Consider the following 24,258-nt stretch of genomic DNA (forward strand, 5'->3'; position numbering starts at 1 on the left):
GGTCCAGAGACACGACAGCTCAGAGCGGATCATGTGATCGAGTCGGTCCAGAGTCACGACAGCACAGAGCGGATCATGTGATCGAGTCGGTCCAGAGTCACGACAGCTCAGAGCGGATCATGTGATCGAGTCGGTCCAGAGACACGACAGCACAGAGCGGATCATATGATCGAGTCGGTCCAGAGTCACGACAGCTCAGAGCGGATCATATGATCGAGTCGGTCCAGAGACACGACAGCACAGAGCGGATCATGTGATCGAGTCGGTCCAGAGACACGACAGCACAGAGCGAATCATATGATCGAGTCGGTCCAGAGTCACGACAGCACAGAGCGGATCATGTGATCGAGTCGGTCCAGAGTCACGACAGCACAGAGCGGATCATGTGATCGAGTCGGTCCAGAGACACGACAGCACAGAGCGGATCATGTGATCGAGTCGGTCCAGAGACACGACAGCACAGAGCGGATCATGTGATCGAGTCGGTCCAGAGACACGACAGCGCAGAGCGAATCATATGATCGAGTCGGTCCAGAGTCACGACAGCACAGAGCGGATCATGTGATCGAGTCGGTCCAGAGACACAACAGCGCAGAGCGGATCATGTGATCGAGTCGGTCCAGAGACACGACAGCACAGAGCGGATCATGTGATCGAGTCGGTCCAGAGACACGACAGCAAAGAGCGGATCATGTGTGATCGAGTCGGTCCAGAGTCACGACAGCACAGAGCGGATCATGTGATCGAGTCGGTCCAGAGTCAGGACAGCTCAGAGCGGATCATGTGATCGAGTCGGTCCAGAGACACGACAGCACAGAGCGGATTGTGTGATCGAGTCGGTCCAGAGACACGACAGCACAGAGCGGATCATGTGATCGAGTCGGCCCAGAGACACGACAGCACAGAGCGGATCATGTGATCGAGTCGGTCCAGAGTCACGACAGCACAGAGCGGATCATGTGATCGAGTCGGTCCAGAGTCACGACAGCTCAGAGCGGATCATGTGATCGAGTCGGTCCAGAGACACGACAGCACAGAGCGGATCATGTGATCGAGTCGGTCCAGAGTCACGACAGCGCAGAGCGGATCATGTGATCGAGTCGGTCCAGAGTCAAGACAGCACAGAGCGGATCATGTGATCGAGTCGGTCCAAACACGACAGCACAGAGAGGATCATGTGATCGAGTCGGTCCAGAGACACGACAGCAAAGAGAGGATCATGTGATCGAGTCGGTCCAGAGACACGACAGCTCAGAGCGGATCATGTGATCGAGTCGGTCCAGAGTCACGACAGCACAGAGCGGATCATGTGATCGAGTCGGTCCAGAGACACGACAGCACAGATCAGATCATGTGATCGAGTCGGTCCAGAGACACGACAGCGCAGAGCGAATCATATGATCGAGTCGGTCCAGAGTCACGACAGCACAGAGCGGATCATGTGATCGAGTCGGTCCAGAGACACGACAGCACAGAGCGGATCATGTGATCGAGTCGGTCCAGAGACACGACAGCACAGAGCGGATCATGTGATCATGTCGGTCCAGAGTCACGACAGCTCAGAGCGGATCATCTGATCGAGACGGTCCAGAGACACGACAGCACAGAGCGGATCATGTGATCGAGTCGGTCCAGAGACACGACAGCGCAGAGCGAATCATATGATCGAGTCGGTCCAGAGTCACGACAGCACAGAGCGGATCATGTGATCGAGTCGGTCCAGAGACACAACAGCGCAGAGCGGATCATGTGATCGAGTCGGTCCAGAGACACGACAGCACAGAGCGGATCATGTGATCGAGTCGGTCCAGAGACACGACAGCAAAGAGAGGATCATGTGATCGAGTCGGTCCAGAGACACGACAGCACAGAGCGGATCATGTGATCGAGTCGGCCCAGAGACACGACAGCACAGAGCGGATCATGTGATCGAGTCGGTCCAGAGACACGACAGCACAGAGCGGATCATGTGATCGAGTCGGTCCAGAGTCACGACAGGTCAGAGCGGATCATGTGATCGAGTCGATCCAGAGTCACGACAGCGTAGAGCGGATCATGTGATCGAGTCGGTCCAGAGACACGACAGCACAGAGCGGATCATGTGATCGAGCCGGTCCAGAGTCACGACAGCTCAGAGAGTATCATTTGATCGAGTCGGTCCAGAGTCACGACAGCACAGAGCGGATCATGTGATCGAGTCGGTCCAGAGTCACGACAGCGTAGAGCGGATCATGTGATCGAGCCGGTCCAGAGTCACGACAGCGTAGAGCGGATCATGTGATCGAGTCGGTCCAGAGTCACGACAGCACAGAGCGGATCATGTGATCGAGTCGGTCCAGAGACACGACAGCACAGAGCGGATCATGTGATCGAGTCGGTCCAGACACGACAGCACAGAGCGGATCATGTGATCGAGTCGGTCCAGAGACACGACAGCACAGAGCGGATCATGTGATCGAGTCGGTCCAGACACGACAGCACAGAGCGGATCATGTGATCTAGTCGGTCCAGAGTCACGACAGCACAGAGCGGATTGTGTGATCGAGTCGGTCCAGAGTCACGACAGCACAGAGCGGATCGTGTGATCGAGTCGGTCCAGAGACACGACAGCTCAGAGCGGATCATGTGATCGAGTCGGTCCAGAGTCACGACAGCTCAGAGCGGATCGTGTGATCGATTCGGTCCAGAGACACGACAGCACAGAGCGGATCATGTGATCGAGTCGGTCCAGAGACACGACAGCTCAGAGCGGATCATGTGATCGAGTCGGTCCAGAGACACGACAGCTCAGAGCGGATCATGTGATCGAGTCGGTCCAGAGACACGACAGCTCAGAGCGGATCATGTGATCGAGTCGGTCCAGAGACACGACAGCACAGAGCGGATCATGTGACCGAGTCGGTCCAGAGACACGACAGCACAGAGCGGATCATGTGATCGAGTCGGTCCAGAGACACGACAGCTCAGAGCGGATCATGTGATCGAGTCGGTCCAGAGACACGACAGCTCAGAGCAGATCATGTGATCGAGTCGGTCCAGAGTCACGACAGCTCAGAGCGGATCGTGTGATCGAGTCGGTCCAGAGACATGACAGCACAGAGCGGATTGTGTGATCGAGTCGGTCCAGAGACACGACAGCTCAGAGCGGATCGTGTGATCGAGTCGGTCCAGAGACACGACAGCTCAGAGCGGATCATGTGATCGAGTCGGTCCAGAGACACGACAGCACAGAGCGGATCATGTGATCGAGTTGGTCCAGAGACACGACAGCTCAGAGAGGATCATGTGATCGAGTCGGTCCAGAGACACGACAGCTCAGAGCGGATCATGTGATCGAGTCGGTCCAGAGACACTATTATAACAGTTCTAGTTATAGCATAGAGTTGTAGTATAGTATCCTGCTGTATGTATAGGTGCATTAAGTTACAGATTTCAGTAATAAGCTTTTGTGAAATATGTCTTTATTCTCTTCTTAATAGGGTTCTCATGACTTTAATCTTGGTAAAATGATCAAATTCTTAATCAATTTCCTGGTTCACAGTGCCTTCATCTCTTCTAAATCAAAAGTTTTCTACCATTTGTAATAGATGTTGGTGACATCTTAGAATACAGAATTTGGCACTCAAAACTCTAGCACATTTCAGTAGCCGATGTGTGAAGAGTTCGGTTTGAACAAACGTGCTCTTGAAGTTCCCAGGTTTCTCCCATGAGCACTCAGTCTGTTTCAGACACTGACAGCACGGTGTGAAGAAACAGCCCACACATCTAGTGGGTTTGCGCAACATAAACATTCATGTGAAGTAATTATAGAAAGCATTGAGTTTCAAATGTATGTCAAAGTTAATGGATCATCATTTGTGGGTGTAAGTACACAAAGAGTCAATCAACACTTTATGATCACAGTTTCACAAACACGGGGCTATAATATGACTCAAGGGAAAGAGAAGCATTGAAATATTTGTCTATAGGCTGTCAGCTGTGGTTTGCTTCAGGACACTTGTGTAGAGGGTGTGCAAGTACTCCAGCCATACTTAAAAAGTGATGAATAATATACAACTGAAATATGTTATCTGAGCAGTATGGAAGCTTGTTTCTGCCACGGAATCATAAATAAAAAAAAGGCAAGTTTATCATACAATTCAGATTTTTTTGTCACAATCGCAAGTTATAAACTTGGAATCACAAGAAATAAAGTTGGAACTATGAGATATAAACTTTAAAATTGCAAGTGAAAAAAGTCACAATTGCGAGATATAAACTAAAAAATGGCAAGATATAAAGATATTGCAAGATATACAGTAAATTTGGAATTGTGAGAAGTAAAGAGAATTGTGTGATATAAACTCAAAATTGTGAGAAAAATAAGATAAGAATTGCCAGCCTTCGCTCTCCTCATGTGCATCAATGAGCCTTGGCCGCTCATGACCCTGTGGCCGGTTCTCCACTGGTCCTTCCTTGGAGCACTTTTGATAGACACTGACCACTGCAGACCGGGAACAGCCCACAAGAGCTGCAGTTTTGGAGATGCTCTGACCCAGTCGTCTAGCCATCACAATTTGGCCCTTGTCAAACTCGCTCAAATCTTTACACTTGCCCATTTTTCCTGCTTCTAGCATCAACTTTAAGGACAAAATGTTCACAAACGCTGCCTAATATATCCCACCCACTAACAGGAGCTGTGATGAAGAGATAATCAGTGTTATTCACTTCACCTGTCAGTGGTCATAATGTTAACCATAATGTCTGAATGGTGTATAATGCAATAGTAAAGATGCAAACTTTTTTGAAAATTAAGTACTTTTGTTTAATAACCACATATTATATTCTGTACTTGTGACATGTAGAACTAAAGGGAACTATTCTGTTCTATTCAAGGATTTTTAAAGAGTGCATCAGTCCAACTTATAAAAAATAACCCAAAATCAAAACCAACACCAAATCTTGTGTTAAAATGAGGAGTTACAATATAAATATATTTATTCAAGGAACTCACAAGAATATGGTATAGTGTCACAGAATATAGTGTCTGTGGTGTATTCAATTACAAAATGAAACTACAACTAAGAAACAGAGGCGAGTAAAAACCTTTCAACAGGAAGATGTGAAAATGTCTCTTCTTTTGATCATATTTTTTTTATTTAGTACTGTCCTTGAGAAACAACAGAACATGTTTTTCTAGAAGACAAAATAAGTACCATTTACCCTGATCTTCAAATGCAAAAGTTTTCACCCCTGGCTCTTAATAAAAGATGCTGAAAAAACGAAGAATCTTCAGGAGCTGCAGGATGTTTCGGAAGAACGTTGGGCAATGCAACTGCTCAGGACGAACAAGTGTCTCTTAAGCACACACGCACACACACGCACACACCTGTGGATCATCAGGGAACGACCCAGTATTAAAAACCAAGGGTAGGGTTCTTTTGAACAGGGTCATTTGAGTAAATTATACTATTATGTTGTCTTGTGGACTTTGTAAACATCTTTTTGGTAAAATATCTTATTCTGGACAGTACTAAATGAAATAAAAAAAGAAGCAGGTTTTACGATCCATCTTATATTTGTAAAATAGGGGTGTGTAAACTTTTGACCATGTGTGTTGTGTGTGTGTGTGTGTATATATATATATATATATATATAACAGTTTACATACAGTACATACTATTAATATAATGTGCATGATGCAGAAGCTCAAATCAATTCAACCCTCTTAGTGTATTCCCAATATACTGTAGCTTACACCGATTTCATACTGAACAAATTTGAACCTCAGTATTCAGTGTTTTTTCTTCTTCTAAGAAGTTAAAGTATAAGCTATTGTGTAAGACAAAAATAAAATTAATAAAATTATAATAAATAAAATGTCATTAATGATTTTTTTTTCAAACCATGTCTTTACCCAAATACGTACATTAATTATTACATTTTAGAGCTCTTAGGATGGACTATGCAGGAAATTGCAAACATACATCATTCACCCATGCATGTCACATCATATCCGTGGCTTTGGCTGTGGGCGGTGCTAAGCTGAAGGACAAATGTTGCTTAGTGTAGCCTTAAACGTTCACTGAGTTTAAAGAAAAACTATGGGGCAGATTAGCTGCACCTCATCCAGCGGACCCGCTTGCTCAGTGGATATCCAGAATCGACAGACAGTCGCTCATTCACGCGCCAGTACCTGTCCCCCTTGAAGAAATACATCTTCCCATTGGTCCATGTGAAAGCTGCATCAGGATTTGATGGGATGCCAGTAAACAGACGGGAAATGGGTTTGGGATAAATGCTGAGGTCATTATAAACCATCTCATCCCACTGCCAATAGCCCGAGCCCTAAAAAATCAATAATTTTACAAATAGCGAAATCAAATTTTGACATATAGTATAAGAAATCACTGTACTTACATACTGCGAGTTTTAAAATTCAACAATTTGCTGTTAGTCCGAATACAGTTTATATCAAAACCAAGATACCAAAATAAATCAATTTTTACTTTGTCTTTATGAGATAATAGAGAGGAAAATATCAGCACAGAATCCGATCAATGTCTACGTCTTCATCATTGTCTCTTTGGTTCGCTCACTAGTGCATGTTAGTGTAGGGATGAGAAAAGGGGGCGATACTAAAACACGATCACTAGAAATACATTGATTTTGATGCCTGCTAAGTGTGTAGTGCAGTTCTTAGTTGTAAAAGAACATTGTCTCCGCAAACCTTCTGAAGAAGTCTACATTTGGGAAAAAAAATAACAAAGTGCCTGACTGTGTCAGTAGGGCATAATCTTTTGTTCGGTACATTTCACTAAACCAGTCACAAATGCACACAAGCTTTGCAAACACACTTTAACTGGAAGATGGACCTAACCAGCATGTAAGCAAGAAAGATAATCCTTAAGCTTGATCTGTAATTGTAATTGTATTACTATACAATAAATGAAACTACAAATTTAGGCCTGGTTTCAGAGACAGGGCTTAGACTAAGCCAGGATTAGGGCTTGGTTCAGTTAGGACAATTAAGTAGCTTTTAAAAGCGTGCATTAGACGGTGTGGATCTTGTGACAAAATCAATGACAGTGACACACACTATTTTGCCAGAAGCATTGGGACACCCCTCCAAATAATTGAATTCAGGTGTCACTTCCATGGCCACAGGTATATAAAATCAAGCAAATTTCCTCACTACTGAACATTCCACAGTCAATGTTAATGTTATTATAACAAAGTGGAAGCAATTGGGAACAACAGTTCAGCTAAGAAGTGTTAGGCCACGTAAAATCACAGAGCAGGGTCAGCGCATGATGAGGGTCACAGTGCGCAGAAGTCGCCAACTTCCAAACTTTGAGTGGCCTTTAGATTAGCTCAAGAACAGTGTTTTAAAGGGGTTTGGCTTCGCCCCTTAGTTCCAGTGAAAGGAACTCTAAATGCTTTAGCATACCATTTTGGACAATTTTATGCTCCCAACTTTGTGGGAACAGTTTGGGGATGGCCCCTTCCTGTTCCAACATGACTGCACACCAGTGCACAAAGCGTCGGTTCATAAAGACATGGATAAGCGAGATTGGTGTGGAGGAACTTGACTGACCTGCAGAGTCCTGAGCTCAACCCGACAGAACAGCTTTGGGATGAATATAGTGTATATTGCCAAGATTTTCTACATTTTTCTAAAGTTTTGGGACGCCTTCCTTTACATTCACATGAACTGTAAAGACATCCCATTCTTAATCCATAGGGTTTAATATGGAGTTGGCCCACCCTTTGCAGCTATAACAGCTTCAACTCTTCTGGGAAGGCTTTCCTCAAGGTTTAGGAGTGTGTTTATGGGGATTTTTGATTTTTTTCTTCTAGAAGCTCATTTGTGAGTTCAGGCACTGATGTTGGACGAGAAGGCCTGGCTCTCAGTCTCCGCTTTAATTCATCCAAAAGCTGTTCTGTCGGGTTGAGCTCAGGACTCTGTGCAGGCCAGTCAAGTTCCTCCACACCAAACTCACTCATCCATGTCTTTATGGACCGATGCTTTGTGCAGTGGTGTGCATGTTGCAGAGGTGGGACCTTCATGTTGGATGTCAGCTTAACTGCCATGAGCAATTAAAGAAAGAATATAGGCTTTATGTCAAGTGCAGTCACCTTCATTTATACAGCGCTTTTCAAAATGATGTTTCTTAAAAAACTAAGTTCGGGAGAAGCACGTTCAAATGATCTACCTAATCATGATGTCATTCCAACCAGCTGTCAACAATCAGTAATCGACATGTCTACCAATCAGCTCAAGTGGAGGATCACATAAATACCCAGTCAACTCACCAATGTTCCTTGACAAAGTTTGCAGCATTCTGGCAGGTCACTTTTTTTTACCCACGCTGTCAACATGGCTCCACACGCTGCTCGAAGCTATGCTACAATGCTAAAAACTTTCCTTACAAATTCCTAAGCTACCTAAAGCCCCTTTTGGCTGCTTTTCATCAGCATTATTTCAAACCAATGGCTCCTCAACATCACGGTAAAAGAATTCCTGTTTTTTCCAAAGTGTAATATGGTCTTTGCCACAATTCAATCAATGAGGAGTCAATTGTTTGAGCAGCGCTCAGACACTGTAAAGAGTGCACACTGCACAGACTTGCAGCAGGACAGCTACAACAGCTCCTGTCCCAAGAAATAGAAATGTATCTTAAATAACATAGTTCCGGCACGCATCAAGCTTTGTTGTGATCTTGCTGCCTCTGTGTACAACAGACAGAAACTTGTCACACACAAAGTGCATTTGCCGTGGTGATGAACAATAAATTTACTCGCTCGCAAAGCAAATGAATGTATCGTGAGGATAAGTAACTTAAATGTTGACAATACAGCATAATGATTATTTAAGCCATCTTATATTTTGGAGACAGAAACATACATCACATCTTCCTAATTGTGATTAAACTTTTGAATGTGGCACCGTGTTGTGTTCAGAATATTACAGTTTCAGAGCATTTACAATCAATGTATGGCGCCAAGTTCTTATGAGCCAGGACTGTTTTCTTTATTGTGATTATATTGTAATGTTGTATGCTAAATTTAATAAGAGTTGGACCCAAATGGGTCTCTTTCAAAATAAGAGTCCCATTATGGTTTTACAAACATGCTTTTCCATTTTGTTCCATCTAACTTTTTCTCCACCACAGCAGCAGTGATGTTCCTTCTTCTCCCACAGGAGCTCAGTTTCTCTGGCTAATTTCTCCTCTGCCATAACAGTGCTATTCTCTCTGCTCCCGCAGGAGCTCAGTTTCTCTGGCTAATTTCTCCAGTGTCCATGACAGTGTGTTTCCAAGCAGTTGTTGTTCCCTCTGCTCCCACAGGAGCTCAGTTTTCTGGCTAACCATTTTTCCACTGCTCCCACAGGAGCTCAGTTTTTCTGGCTAACCGTTTCTTCACTGCTGCAGCAGTGCTGTTCCCTCTGCTCCCACAGGAGCTCAGTTTTTCTGGCTAACCGTTTCTCCACTGCTGCAGCAGTGCTGTTCCCTATGCTCCCACAGGAGCTCGGTTTCTCTGGCTAACCGTTTCTCCACTGCCAAAGCAGTGTTGTTCTTTATGCTTCCGCAGGAGCTGAAGAAAATCAGCATTTGGTCCTGCCCATTGCAATGTCTGAGAATGAATTTTATCCATCTGACGAAGATCCTCTACAGCATCCCACAGCTGCAAGGAGCACCACGACCCAACAAGACACCGTGACTGAATCTCCAGCAACACAAGGCCCAGCCGAGCCACATCCCGTACACCGAGACGCAGAGGCTTGCCATCGCCTCCACCTTTAAGACATCCACCATCTCCAGCTTCCTCCTACTCCTCAGTACAACCTACGATTCCAGCAATAGAGAAATGGACCGTACTAGGGTTAAGACAAGTGCTAATCAGTGCCGATGATAATTTTTCCAGAAGAATTAATAAAGCCAAATTATACAACCTGTATGTGTCACTTCAAGCAGCTTCTCCATCTCCAAAATCCACTCCACCTTCCAAAACTACAAACAGGTCAAGTAAACATAAGGATCCGAACTCACGCTCTCAAAAGACCCCTTCTCCCACAGAACTGGTTCTTCCTCGAGCACCAGGCCACTGCAGCAGGCCCTCAGCTAGCCCGGGCCGCGCCCCAGTTCCAGCCACCGCTGCCATCGTCGCCGCCACCCAGCCCAACTCATCTCTCTGCTCCGCCGGGCCAGAGACCGTGGGTGTTTCCAGCATTGCACCTCAGGTTACAATACCAGTTTCCTCTGCCCCAGGCAATCCTTTAAGCGTAAGTACGCTTCCGCCAGCAGCTCAAGCTTTGTTTCACAGCCTTTTCCTGTCACTTTTTCTAACCCCTTCCCTTGGCCTGCAGCCCCACCATCAAACTCTAGCGCGAGGCTGCCTCCGCTAGCGGTGCAGGCCCAGCTGCTTTTTGTCCTCCTTAGCTTTCCTTTTTCCCATACCTCCTTTGTCGGGGACCGACCAAAACGAGAGGTTGCCTCCGCAAGCGGTTTTGGCCCCTGGTTTCTATCCGCCTAACACTTTTTCCCAAACTAGTGCTCCATTCACTCTGTTTTCTGCAACACAGATGCCCTTCCCGCCGAATGCTACAGCCTTGGAACTGCCCCCTGTCGCCAGCGACATTAGAGCACAGATCCTCACAGAAATTCAGGCTGTTGGCGCCAGAGGCGGACCCATTCCCATTCCCAACCCCAGTACCAAAGTATTGAGAGCTAATATTCCCATAAACCACCCATTGAGACCCCTCATTGACGCTTCTCTCAATTCCATCCTTCAAGCTGTTTCCCCCAGAACCCTTCAATCCTACCTAACTGCATGGAAGTGTTTCAAGTCTTTTCACTCCATATACAAGCTGAATTTTCCAGATTATTCTTTGCTTACCATCACTTCATTCATATCTTATCTCAACAGCACCAAGAACCTCCAAGTCAGCTCCATCAAGGGTCATCTAAGCTGAATTCAACAAACTTGTTTGGTCTGCCCTCTCCAGAAATAACCAATTCACAAACATCCATGCTCATCAAAGGCATCCAAACAACTCAACCCACCCACCCAGACAACCAATAACTCTAGACATACTTACCAAATGTATCTCCGCCAAGGCTACCACTCCACCAATACTGCCCTCACTCTGGATGCAATGTTCATATTGGCTTGCTCCGGTTTTCTCAGAAGCTCAGAAATTACCATCACGTCCACCTTCAACCCAAAGCTTCATCCTATAATTTCAGACCTAGCAGTACTAGATGACGAAACAATCTCTTACTTCATCAAACAAAGCAAGACGGATCAAATGAAAAAAGGGCAATCCAATAACATTTTCAACCTTCCATCACCTATCCAGCCATATCAATCCATTTTAGCCAACCTACATTTCAGAAGTTTGCAGACTAAACTTTTATCTGAACCACTCTTCACAGACGATGCTGACCGCTCTGTCACACGTTTCTGGTTCCAAAAACACCAAGTCTATACTGATTCTATCCGGCATCTCTGCAGACAACTTTTCTAGCCATTCATTCCGCATAGGTGCAGCAACCACAACTGCTCAAAAAGGTCTCTCCCAGCACCAGATCCAAAAACTTGGTCGCTGGTCGTCAGAGGCTTTCAAGAGCTACATCCGCTCCAATCGCTCCCACATCAAAGAAAGCCAACAGACCCTCATCAGCTAAAATTGTTTCAGCTTCAGCTTGTTTCTATACACTCAATCCTACAGGATCACCACATAGATACCTGACATTCAACATCACCAAAATCACTAAATGAATCAATAATATTCACTGCCGTAGCAGCATCTCTCCAGTCACTCCCGCAGGAACCCACCTCAAATTTTTCACTGCAGCAGTGTTCTAACAGAAGCTCAGGATTCTCCATCCAGCTGGCTCTCACTGCCGCAGCAGTGTTATCTCCTCCGCTCTAACAGAAGCTCAAGATCCTCCATCCAGCTGGCTGTCACTGCCGCAGCAGTATCTCCTCCACTCTAACAGAAGCTTAGGATTCTCCATCCAGCTGGCTCTCACTGCCGCAGCAGTGTTATCTCCTCCGCTCTAACAGAAGCTCAGGATTCTCCATCCAGCTGGCTCTCACTGCCACAGCAGTGTTATCTCCTCCGCTTCAACAGAAGCTCAGGATTCTACATCCAGCTGGCTGTCACTGCCGCAGCAGTGTTATCTCCTCCGCTCTAACAGACGCTCAGGATTCTCCATCCAGCTGGCTCTCACTGCCGCAGCAGTGTTATCTCCTCCACTCTAACAGAAGCTCAAGATCCTCCATCCAGCTGGCTCTCACTGCCACAGCAGTGTTATCTCCTCCGCTTCAACAGAAGCTCAGGATTCTCCATCCAGCTGGCTGTCACTGCCGCAGCAGTGTTATCTCCTCCGCTCTAACAGAAGCTCAGGATTCTCCATCCAGCTGGCTCTCACTGCCGCAGAAGTGTTATCTCCTCCACTCTAACAGAAGCTCAAGATCCTCCATCCAGCTAGCTGTCACTGCCGCAGCAGTATCTCCTCCGCTCTAACAGAAGTTTAGGATTCTCCATCCAGCTGGCTCTCACTGCCGCAGCAGTGTTATCTCCTCCGCTCTAACAGAAGCTCAAGATCCTCCATCCAGCTGGCTGTCACTGCCGCAGCAGTATCTCCTCCGCTCTAACAGAAGTTTAGGATTCTCCATCCAGCTGGCTCTCACTGCCGCAGCAGTGTTATCTCCTCCGCTCTAACAGAAGCTCAGGATTCTCCATCCAGCTGGCTGTCACTGCCGCAGCAGTGTTATCTCCTCCGCTCTAACAGAAGCTCAGTATTCCCCATCCAGCTGGCTTTCACTGCCGCAGCAGTGTTATCTCCTCCGCTCTAACAAAAGCTCAGGATTCTCCATCCAGCTGGCTGTCACTGCCGCAGCAGTTATATCCTCTGTTCTAACAGAAGCTCAGTATTCCCCATCCAGCTGGCTTTCACTGCCGCAGCAGTGTTATCTCCTCCGCTCTAACAAAAGTTCAGGATTCTCCATCCAGCTGGCTCTCACTGCCGCAGCAGTGTTATCTCCTCCGCTCTAACAGAAGCTCAGGATTCTCCATCCAGCTGGCTCTCACTGCCACAGCAGTGTTATCTCCTCCGCTCCAATAGAAGCTCATCATTCCCCATCCAGCTGGCTCTCACTGCCGCAGCAGTGTTATCTCCTTCGCTCCAATAGAAGCTCAGTATTCCCCATCCAGCTGGATCTCACTGCCGCAGCAGTGTTATCTCCTTCGCTCCAATAGAAGCTCAGTATTCCCCATCCAGCTGGCTCTCACTGCCGCAGCAGTATCTCCTCCGTTCTTACAGAAGCTAAGCTTTTCCATCCAGCTGGTTTTCACTGCTGCAGCAGTGTTATCTCCTCTACTCCAATAGAAGCTCAGCATTCCCCATCCAGCTGGCTCTCACTGCCGCAGCAGTATCTCCTCCGTTCTAACAGAAGCTAAGCTTTTCCATTCCAGCTTGTTCTCACTGCCGCAGCAGTTATCTCATTCGCTCCAGCAGAAGCCCAGTTTCTCCAACTGACTTTACTGCAAAACAGTGTCATCTCCTCCGCTCCAACAGAAGCCAGTTCCTCCACCCAAAGGCCTCCACTGCCACAGCAGTGATACCGCCTCAGCTCCCGCAAGAGTTCCGTTTTTCCATTCAACTTGCTTGTACTGCCGCAGCAGTGATTTCTCCATATTTCCGCAGGAGTGTCAGTTCTACGTCCAACCCGGCTCACTGGTTTCAAAAAACAAGTTAAAATGGCTCGTCTCCACGGCTGCAGCAGTATCGACAACTCCACTCTCGCAAAGCCCGATACGCCATTGAAACTCGTTTCAATACCACAGCAATGTCATCATCTCCATTCCCACAGGAGCCCAATCGTCCGTGCAAATTGTTCTTTGGATAGTTGGAAAGCAAGTTGAAACGTCTCGTATCCTCTGCCGCAGCAGTTATAGTCAATTTCGCTCCCGCAGGAGCTCTGATACGTCTTTTCAAAACCTGTTTCACTGTCTTAGCAGTCTCACCTTCTCCACCCCACTGGAGCCCAATTCTCTGTACAACTGGGTCTTCGGATAGTTTGGAAAGCAGATTTAAAAGGGCTCATCTCCACTGCCACAGCAGTATCACCAACCTCACTCCCGCAGGAGTTCTGTTCCTCCATCCAAACTTGTCCCACCCCCACAGCAGTGTCATCTTCTCAACTCCTACAGGAGCCTAATTCTTTGTACAGCCAGCTCATTGGATACGTTTGAAAGTATGCTGAAACAGCTCATCTCCACTGCCACAGCACTGCTATCTCCTCTCGCCTACATGCAACCACCCCAGCTGACTACCAACGAGGTTCACCTTTCTGATATCACGACCATACAATAATGAACAAGATCTCCCGATCCAGTGACTATCCCCCCCTTCGATTGGCACAGCACCAGTTCATGCTCTGCAACTTTTGGGGGGCATCAACATCATTTACTGGCTGCTGTCCTATGCTAGTAGCAATTTTTTGGGGGAGTACTCTGGGTTCGGGCCAAATACCGAGCTCGGAGCCCTCTCCTCGGACAGCACGCCAAATACGCATACCATTTATTCTATCTGAATTATTTGTAAGTGTGAACTCGTGAAATGATGTTTCTTAAAAAACTAAGTTCGGGAGAAGCACGTTCAAATGATCTACCTAATCATGATGTCATTCCAACCAGCTGTCAACAATCAGTAATCGACATGTCTACCAATCAGCTCAAGTGGAGGATCACATAAATACCCAGTCAACTCACCAATGTTCCTTGACAAAGTTTGCAGCATCCCTCCACCACCCCTTCTACCTCACACGCACCTGGTTACTTTCCTAACCAGAAATACGGGGGGAGTACTCTGGGTTCGGGCCAAATACCGAGCTCGGAGCCCTCTCCTCGGACAGCACGCCAAATACGCATACCATTTATTCTATCTGAATTATTTGTAAGTGTGAACTCGTGAAATATAGATTGTTTCAAAGCAGCTTTACAGTGATAATAGGAAATTAATGGTAGATTGTTTTGGCTGTTCATCGGCTCTAGAAATGTTATTGTCCAGAAAATTTGTGATTGATTCATTTCCATTGTAAAGTCATTAGTTATTTACTTTGAGGCCACTTACACAACACCATTTTCTATATATTTAAAATGGCTATTTATTTAACGAAGCACATACAAAAGACCTGAACTGGCAACCTGTTTTACAGAATACAGAAGTTTGTTGCACATAACCCCCAGTTTCTTAAGAAATATTAGTGAAGGGGTAAATTATTTGTGACGCAGCATAAGTTCAGTTCATGCAAAGTGATGATTTGAGTTAGGTGTGTAAAAGAGACGAGAAATAATCGTGTAGTGCTTTAGGTCCACATGAGCGGAGAACCACTGACTTAAATAGAAAAAATCTAACACGTTTTACAGGCGTGAGGCCTTCTGAATTTATCATGTTTTTTTCTCTCTTAAAAATAGGTTGTGTATGATAATGTTAAAATCTCACTATACCTTAAAGAAGAAAATTTTCTTGTTCTTCTCATAATACACAGCAGCGTCGATGTTGGCAGGGATTCTTTTTAGCGGTTTGGGGTACCGATAGTCAAGCCGGTAATTTGTGAACCTCCAGACTTTTTCACCTGAGAAAGAGGAGCAGGTGGGTTGAAGAAAAGATTTCAGTTAAGTAATGACACATAAATCATCCATTTAACAGATCCGGCAAGATGTGTTTTTAAAGAAATATTCAGAGTTCTGTACAATTTAAGTCTAAACAACATCACTTGTGGCCTAATGGTACTGTATTACTGTATTTACAATCATTTTTACATGACCCTCCAAATACTTACAGATTTTATAAAACATTTTATTACAAATTTGGTATTTTTACCATTTGAGCATTTTATTGTTAATTTATTTTAAGTTTAGTAACCTAAAACTTGTTTTGCTCAATTAAATACACCCCTTTGTCTGACTTAATATTAACTAGATTCAATCTTGCGAAAGTGTTAATTAATTTGCTAAACTGCTTTTAAATGACTATTTTCACATCAATCTACACTCCACTTTAATGAGAAAGGGACAAAAACCTAAATAGTATTTAAAACTAAATACATACATTGCATAAGTATTCAAACCCCTTAAAGTACTTAGTTAAAGTGGCAATTACAGCCTCAGGTCTTATGAGTCTTATGTGACAAGTTTTGCACATCTGCATTTAGGGGTTTTCTGCCATTCTTCTCCTTAAATCCTCTGGTGGACAGCCATTTTCAGGTTTCTTCAGAAATGTTTGACTGGGTTCAAGTCCAGCACTAGCTGGGTTACTCGAGTACATTCACACAGTCGTCTCTAAGCCACTCTTGCACTGACTTCCTGCGTTAGGATCACTGTCCTGTTGGAAGGTCCTGAACACTTTAGACCAGGTTTTCATTCATATTTCTTAACTTAAGTGCATTCAGCTTTCTTCCTAGCGTGACAAGTCACTGCCCATGACTAAACACCTCAGTATCACAATAATCAAAGTTGACACAGCAGCCTCTTATCAAAAAGGTGACGAGATCTCATAATGTAGATCTGGGTTCAAGTTTAAATATTTTGAAGTGCTTCATTTCACGCTTTATAATCCAAGTCACTTGAAACCGCAAGCTCACACAAAGACAAGACCATACAGAAACGTCAGGGCTCTGTCACTTAACTAAGAATAAACTAGACTGAAGTGACAGAGTCTTGACACAGCTGTTTTAAATAAACGGCAAACAGGAGAGTCTGCTTGCTAAAAGAGATCAAGTCAGAGCTCATAATAAAACAAGAATCAATATTGGCTTGGTTTTTTGGAGATGTTGAGAACTAAGGGATCTGAAATGTTGTAAAAACGACGTGGAGCATTATCTATTGTAAAGGCTCATTTCATGATTGTTGTAGTGTCGTGCTGCAATTTATTTTTTTAGGGAAGTACAGTGTCTATTAATGGGTAAAGCTCCAATAACATCTTCAGAAAGACAGCTTGAGATTCTTTCCATCTAAACTGGTTATATCTCTTAAGTTTAGTGATAAAAGTGTTATGAGCAGTAGGATAACCAGTCATGCAGAGCCAAAGCACAACTAAAACGAAATGCATGAAGTTTTGTTTTTTAACTGATAGAGGGCCAAAAGTAACATACATAACGTATATTTAATAAAACAAAGATTTTGTATGAAAGAGTATGTTTTACTTTTACAAAAAAAAGTTTTTGCATTTTGAAATGTCATGTTTCAAAGTGATGGACCATATTCAATGTTTTACTTGCCATTTCTTTGTAATAGTTTGCAAAATTTACTTGATAAAATCTTTGTAACAATTTGCACTCAGTTTTTCTAAGTAAAATTTACTGCTGTGATATCAAGTACAACTTACTTGCCAATATCAAGTAAAATGTACTTAACTATAAATGTAACATTTGCAAAGACATTAAGTAAATGTTACTTAATTATATTTAACTTAGCATGTTGTATTTATTAAAAGTAATCAAGTAAATTTAATTTTAAAAGGAGCATAACTATTGTGAAAATTTTATAAATCTGTATTATTTACTCTTATGAAGTAATTAAGTAGATTTTATAATGTTTGTCCATTTGACATTTTGTATTACTTAGTTGAATTAATTTATATTACTCACTATTATTATGTAAATGTTGCTATTTTAAACCAAATAAATGTAATAATTTTCTCTGCATCAAATACATTTATCACAAATCACACAAATACAATAAAGTTGAACAGTTTATTATGTCAAAATTTACAATTAACCATTAAATCAGTAATGTTCACATCAACTGATTAAGTAGTTAAGGTACATTCATTATAATTTACAATAACTGTAGAATTAACCATGTATGGTTCAACTAAACATCAGCAGCCAACAGTGGCATATACAACTGCACTTTTAAGTATAATCATGGGCGTCGGAAGCAAATAAAAAGTAGGTGGGTCAGTAGCGACTGGTGAAAAATATTATAGGTGGGGCAATTGTTTTGCGGGGGTCTGGTGGTTCTCCCCCAGAATTTTTTTTTTTTTTCGTAGATGTGATTTCCTGGATTATGGTGCGTTTGAGGCCATATCCCTTGCCTATACAAAAAAAAAACCCTCAATCCAGTCAATACCAATAGTCTAATAAAAAGGCTATATTCATTTAACTGCCATAGCCTAAGTCAACAGTTTCACAGAAAATGAACAAGTTGCATGTTTTTTATGCTCCGTGCCCAGATAGAAAAAGTGGCATTTACTAAACGATTGATTGGGACAGACAAAATGACAGAAATCACTGAATTATTTACCATGGCATCAAATTTTGACGCAAATCGATCAGAGGTTCGAATCCGTCTTTTGCCACACTCGCTCTACTCCCTTTCCCCGTCACATATCAGATCGGAAAGGTATTTATTTTCAATAAAAAAGAGAAAATATTAGAAAGGGGGAAATAAAGCCTTTAATAATATGTTTATTAATAAGTTTCTCGGTTAAGGGGTAGCCAAGGTAAACAGACATGTGCTGAATTAGAGACGATAAAAGTGAGTGGGTCCAATATCATTGGTCTTAAAAAGTGGGTGGGTCTTGTCCCACACACACACATTGGTTCCGACGCCCATGTGTATAATAATAATGTACCTTTAAAGAAGTAAGTCTTGTTGGTTCTTGGGGAATATACAGCTGCATTCAGGTTTCCCGGCAGCCCCTTCCATAGCAGACTGATTTTCACTGGAGAGTTATGGCCCGTATCTGTTACCATCCACACATAATCCCCACTAAACGCATACGTGTTACGCCAGGGACCTAAGACAAATATTTAACGTGTTAGAACATTTTCTATAACATGTTTCAAAATATGATTAGTCATTGAACAAGCAAGTCTACTGCATTTGTTTAACTTGAATGAAATGAGGTTGTGTGTACTCTTTAACGGCACGGTTTTCTCACCCAGCATTATAGCATCAAGTTTAGCATTGCATGGATCTAGCACATCACTCCTGGGGAACGGGGCCATGGTAGTGAGATATGTTACGTCATAGATATCATCAGCAGTAGTTGTACTGGAGATCTTTTTACCTGAATTCATAAGAGTAATTAGCATAGGCAGTTATATCCATTGGCAAATATTCCTTTATTAAAAAATTAACTCCTTTATCTTACCATATATGGCTTGGATTCCTCTGATATCATCAATGTGCAGTCTGAAATTGGCTTGGTAACCAGTGTAGTGAGCTGCCATAAGAGCACCACTGTACTGAGAATGACCCAAGCCAAGAGCATGGCCGATCTCATGAGCCGCAACAATTCGCAGATTGGAACCATAATACTTGCCTTCAGTCCAGAATTCATCTTCATCAAAGTGAACTATTCCTGATGGAGGGGCTTCAGCATGGGCAAGAACATGTCCTAACAAAAGATTATTATGTCACACTTTAGAATAATGGTCCATCATCATTACAGGACAACTCCGGTGAGAATTGAACCTAGGTGTAATTAACAGGTGGTTACCGAGTAGATCGTTCTCTGCGATGCGTTTTCATGGAAATCGAATGTAAAGAGTTTTATCTCTAAAAGCAGATTAGCTTATAGCGCTTGTCTATGGGGCACAGGGTAAGTGAAATTAAATCGCTAGTTAATACCACTAACAAGGCTAAAAATAGCCTCACACTAACACGGCAGCATAATGAGGGTCCCTACATGCAAACCGAAGCATTGAGAACTTTGTAAGTGTACAAACAGTTTAATAAGAAGATACTTTATAAACACAGCGCATTACGCGTTCACGGACAGACGCCATCTTGGAAAACAGAGCAACGAGCGTTGTTCTAAGTGATGAACTGTGACTTGGAATATCATATGGTCCGTTGTTTCCAGAAGAAAACACTGAACGCAACAGAGAAAATACATTTTAAAAAAATGTCCATGTTATTACATTTCACAAACTTAATTAGAACAGCGCTTGTGGATTGATTTGTCGAGACTGTTTTCTGTTTTCTGATCTGTTTTTAGAGATAAAACTCTTTACATACATTTTCATGAAAACGCATCCTAGAGAACGATCTACTCGGTAACCATCTGTTAATTACCCCTAGGGTCATTTCTCACCGGAGTTGTCCTTTAACAGATAACTACACTCTAAAAAAATGCTGGACTAAAAACAACCAAAGTTGGCTATTGACAGGAATGAGAGAGGGAGAGAGGGAGGATTTTTCAGCCGGGACTTTTTACTACGCCGAGTCGAAGTACTCTCAGAAGTGCTATTCCCCCATACATTATATTTCTCCATCTTAATCCGCGTAGAAATGCGCCACGTTTTATTTTATGTCATCAAACATGAAAACTATTCGTGTAACTGTATTTAAATAGGGAAAACGTGCAGGTGTTTGGTCGCTTCTAACTTGATCTCTGATTGGTACCATAGCGAATGAACTGGGCTTAGTGGGCTAAGCTAAATGCTATCAGATCGTCACCGTGCATTAGAGAGACGAGAGAGGTATGTATCTACTCGTTTTAGTTAAGGGAATAACATAGTTTAATATGAAAAAGCGGTGAAGTATCCCTTTAAGACTCTATATGGATTGTTTTCTTTGTGACCTGATGGTGTCTAACATTAGATCTCATTGAATTGTAAGACAGGAGTCATGACATGACCCCGCTCTGTGATTTTACGTGGCCTACCACTTCATGGCTTGTTCCCAATTGCTTCTAGCCTGACGTGGTCATACTCAATTCTAGTCAGAATATGAGTCTGATGCTCCATTGGGCTGTGATTATAGGGCGTGTTTGAACTGAACCAGGAAAGACATCAATTAGATAGACCTACAACCAATCAGAGCAACGAAGCGACGCATTGTCAAATGTCAACACTGTGTTGCCAAGTCCGCGTTTTTTTCCGCGGGTTGTTTTCTATGTCTGCAGGTTGAAGTGACTATTATGTGAGACCCATGAGTGTGAATTTTAGCAGGCAACCTTGACAAAATAACACACATTTTAACCCCCAAACACCTTTTTTTCCCTGGAGACCCCCCAGGGATAACACATATTTTAATATACATATAATATATTATATTTTATAATAACACTAACAGTTGATCGTGGCATATTTAGAAGTGAGGACATTTCACGAATGGACTTATTACACAGGTGTCAATCTATCACGGTACCACGCTTGAGTTCACTGAGCTCCTGAGAGCGACCCATTCTTTCACAAATGTTTGTAGAAGCGTCTGCATGCCTGTGGCCATGGAAGAGATTGAAACACCTGAATTCAATTATTTGGAGGGGTGCCCCAATACTTTTGGCAATATAGTCTATATAAAACACTATTTAATTGTATTATGTTCCATTATTTTTTTTTATGATTTGTATTATTATTTTAGATAATACAATTAATTTGGTGAGATTTACTTACCAGGACCATCAAAAGGTGAAGGGCAGCCATCCCTCTTGTGAAATGAGATTCTAATATCAGCGAGCCCATAGTTAACCTCTTTAAAGCTTAGTGGGGTGACATCACTCCAGTAGTTAAAGGCTGAGCGTATGGCTGTCTGTGTGGCGCTTTTCCCCATATCTGGTGTGTGGTTGTAAATTCGATATGTTAAGTTTTTTTTCCGCCAAAATCCTACAAAATAAGAAAGACAAACTAAAAACCCAAACAGCTGTTTTCTTCATAGAAAAGTCACTGATTTAATAATAAAGGAGGTTGACTATTATTAAACAATCGAGAGGTATAGGCACCCACCACCAAATCGCCTGTATTTGAGAGACTTTTGGTTGAAGGGATCCTCAACGCCACACCGCGGCTGCCTCATTTTGAGAAGAGTAGCTCTGTCAAGATTTCCAGTGACTGACAGCCCTGACACCTTCTGAAAGAGACTTTCACAAATACAACACAGACTACAATGTGAGTGTGCTCCACGAGAACTTTAATAAAAAAGTTGGTAGTGAATGGCAGTATAATCAAGCATTTGAGCATGCATATATATATATATATATATATATATATATATATATATATATATATATATATATATATATATATATATATATATATTATAATATATAATATATTATATATATATATATATATATATATATATATATATATATATATATATATATATATATATATATATATATATATATATATATATATATATATATAAAAACATTGATTTTACCTAACAGCCACTTTCATATCCCACTCACTGGAATCTCTCTGAGCTTCTGGGTTCAGTGGAGTATCTAGATATCCAAACCGCCTCAGGTATATCTATTAAATGTGAAAAGATATGCACTCTAACAAATACGACCCTATTAATCATTAAAATTTATATAGTATGTATGTAAAATTATATAAGGGGTATTGTCAAAACCAGCAAAGGTTGGTGAGCAGGTGAGGGCAGTAAGGTTTCAAGTCAAAAAGATCAATTACACAAATATCTTTGTTCTTTAACTGTGTGTGAAGCATGCTGCTTTCAAATACCTGCTCAAAACTTTTGCAAAATTTGCTAAATTATTTTAAATTCTTACCTAAACTTCCAATATTATCATATATTTATGAAAGCCAATGAAGTGAATACAACAAAGAAACATGGAATATACAGACAAGACTCTGGATTGGTTTTCAGAGCAAGATATATATATATTTTAAAATGTTAGAATTCATATTTGCGAAGTTAATAAAAATAACTAACAATTTCGCCAAAGTAATAGGCTACTTTGGTATTTTTGGTCTTCCAACATCTGCTAAAAAAAGACTTGCTCAACATAGAGTTGTAGGCTATTATGCTATGTAATTCATACAGTAGAAAGATCGTGTATGAATTACAGTTTAATTGTATTAATAGACAGGACTAGTACATTACAAACACATTAATAACACACACACACACACACACAAATATTACGACTGTCTCAATATTATTTTAACTTATCGTAATGTTTAAGATCCATTCAGATTTCCTGGGTTTGGTTTTCTTAAGTCTGTAGTTATTAGCGTTGTCTTCTGGCTGTTAGACTTAACTCTCCGGCTATTTAAGCGATACTTGTATGAAATATTTCGAAATAGCTACATTTACAACACAGCAGTCATCCAACGACATAGACGTGTTGTGTATTTATCAATGTAAGTTATCGACATATTTCAAATTTTTGTTGTTGTTGTTGAAGTGTTTACAATAAGGACAATTTTTAAATGTGTTAAATGTGCTTAAGGACCAAAAACCTAAAATAAACAACACCTACAAAAACTTGCAAAAAAAAGCAGGTTTTTGTTACCTGTGCCTCTGTGAACTCTTGTTTTCTGCTCGTCTCAGTAGATGACCATACACGTAGAACAGCAGTCAGAAATATTGTATATTGCATCCATTGAGCCATAATCCCGGTCTCCACAGAGCTCCAGTGGTTTGAGCTGTCGAAAGATGAAATAATTTGTGGAGCTGAATGGAGTTGAGTCAGGCGCGCGCAGGGGCGTCTTGTGGTTTTACTGTAAATCGAGCGCAGAGCGAGACTCAAGAGGATGATGATGGTGATGATGATGCACTTCCTCCTGTATGCTGTCCTTCAGAAAAACGCGCTGCACAAACTTTTCAAAGTTTTACAAATTATTGGAATCGTTGCAACAAATTTGCAAAGTTTTGAAAATGTACCGTAATTCAGTAGCCTACGTGTGTGTTGTTATTCATTAATTCGGATGACACCTTTTTCGAAAGAGCCTATGGCGTTTTAAATTATAATCTAACATGACATTTCCAGTTCTCACTGTAAAACTGCTCAAACTAAAGTAGCCTACTGCATTCATTGTAATGAGTAGGGGGAAATACATCATACACATTATTTGAAATCAATTAAACTTGATGAGTAGGCTATTTCAAACTTTTTAATTCAAAATGTTTCATCATAAGACCATTATAATTGTCAAAACAACTGAATTTTCACTCACTGACCACCAAATGTTTACAATGAATGTCTGGTATAGGCTACTGTGTTTTTATTAGGGTTGGGTATCAACAAATGTCATGATTTGATTTAATTCCATGGTTTGATTCAATATCAGGTACAGTAAATGTTTATATTTCTATATAAAAAATAATAATAATAAAAAGACTGAACAAATGCCCTAATCCTGTTAGCTGCCATTTGTCAATGTGTGGTCAGGCAAAACAAGGAGAAGGATATAAATGCAGCACTTTAAAACAAAAGCAAAGCTTAATTCACAAAGAAGATTTTCACTTAGTATGATGTGGCAGCATAGACAACACAA

At 42.3% G+C, this 24,258-nt stretch overlaps 1 protein-coding gene across 3 annotated transcripts; it reads right to left on the minus strand.

Annotated features, from left to right (window-relative positions):
• Positions 1 to 5,896: 5,896 nt before the first annotated feature.
• Positions 5,897 to 23,435, minus strand: mmp19 (matrix metallopeptidase 19). 3 transcript variants are annotated; one of them, XM_067431613.1, is made up of 9 exons: positions 23,274 to 23,435; positions 22,175 to 22,266; positions 21,736 to 21,869; positions 21,406 to 21,615; positions 19,155 to 19,400; positions 18,942 to 19,070; positions 18,633 to 18,797; positions 15,503 to 15,630; positions 5,897 to 6,327 (listed from the first exon to the last, which is right to left on the minus strand). In XM_067431613.1, the coding sequence occupies exons 1-9, from the start codon at positions 23,370 to 23,372 to the stop codon at positions 6,094 to 6,096; spliced, it is 1,437 nt and encodes a 478-aa protein (XP_067287714.1). In that variant the 5' UTR covers positions 23,373 to 23,435; the 3' UTR covers positions 5,897 to 6,093. The 3 variants fall into 3 exon arrangements, with proteins under 3 accessions (XP_067287714.1, XP_067287716.1, XP_067287715.1); XM_067431615.1 differs by having other exon boundaries at positions 22,203 to 22,266; positions 23,274 to 23,349; XM_067431614.1 differs by lacking the exon at positions 22,175 to 22,266 and having other exon boundaries at positions 23,274 to 23,413.
• Positions 23,436 to 24,258: the final 823 nt, after the last annotated feature.

This window comes from Pseudorasbora parva, chromosome 22 (genome assembly GCF_024679245.1).
Source record: "Pseudorasbora parva isolate DD20220531a chromosome 22, ASM2467924v1, whole genome shotgun sequence".
Lineage (NCBI taxonomy): Eukaryota > Metazoa > Chordata > Actinopteri > Cypriniformes > Gobionidae > Pseudorasbora > Pseudorasbora parva.

Coding starts and splice junctions, on each gene's coding strand:
- mmp19 (XM_067431613.1), bottom strand. CDS start 23,372: ATGGCTCAATGGATGCAATATACAATATTTCTGACTGCTGTTCTACGT. Junction 21,616..21,735: donor CAAATACAGGCGATTTGGTG/GTGGGTGCCTAT, acceptor CTTATTTTGTAG/GATTTTGGCGGAAAAAAAAC. Junction 19,401..21,405: donor TTCACCTTTTGATGGTCCTG/GTAAGTAAATCT, acceptor ATCTTTTGTTAG/GACATGTTCTTGCCCATGCT.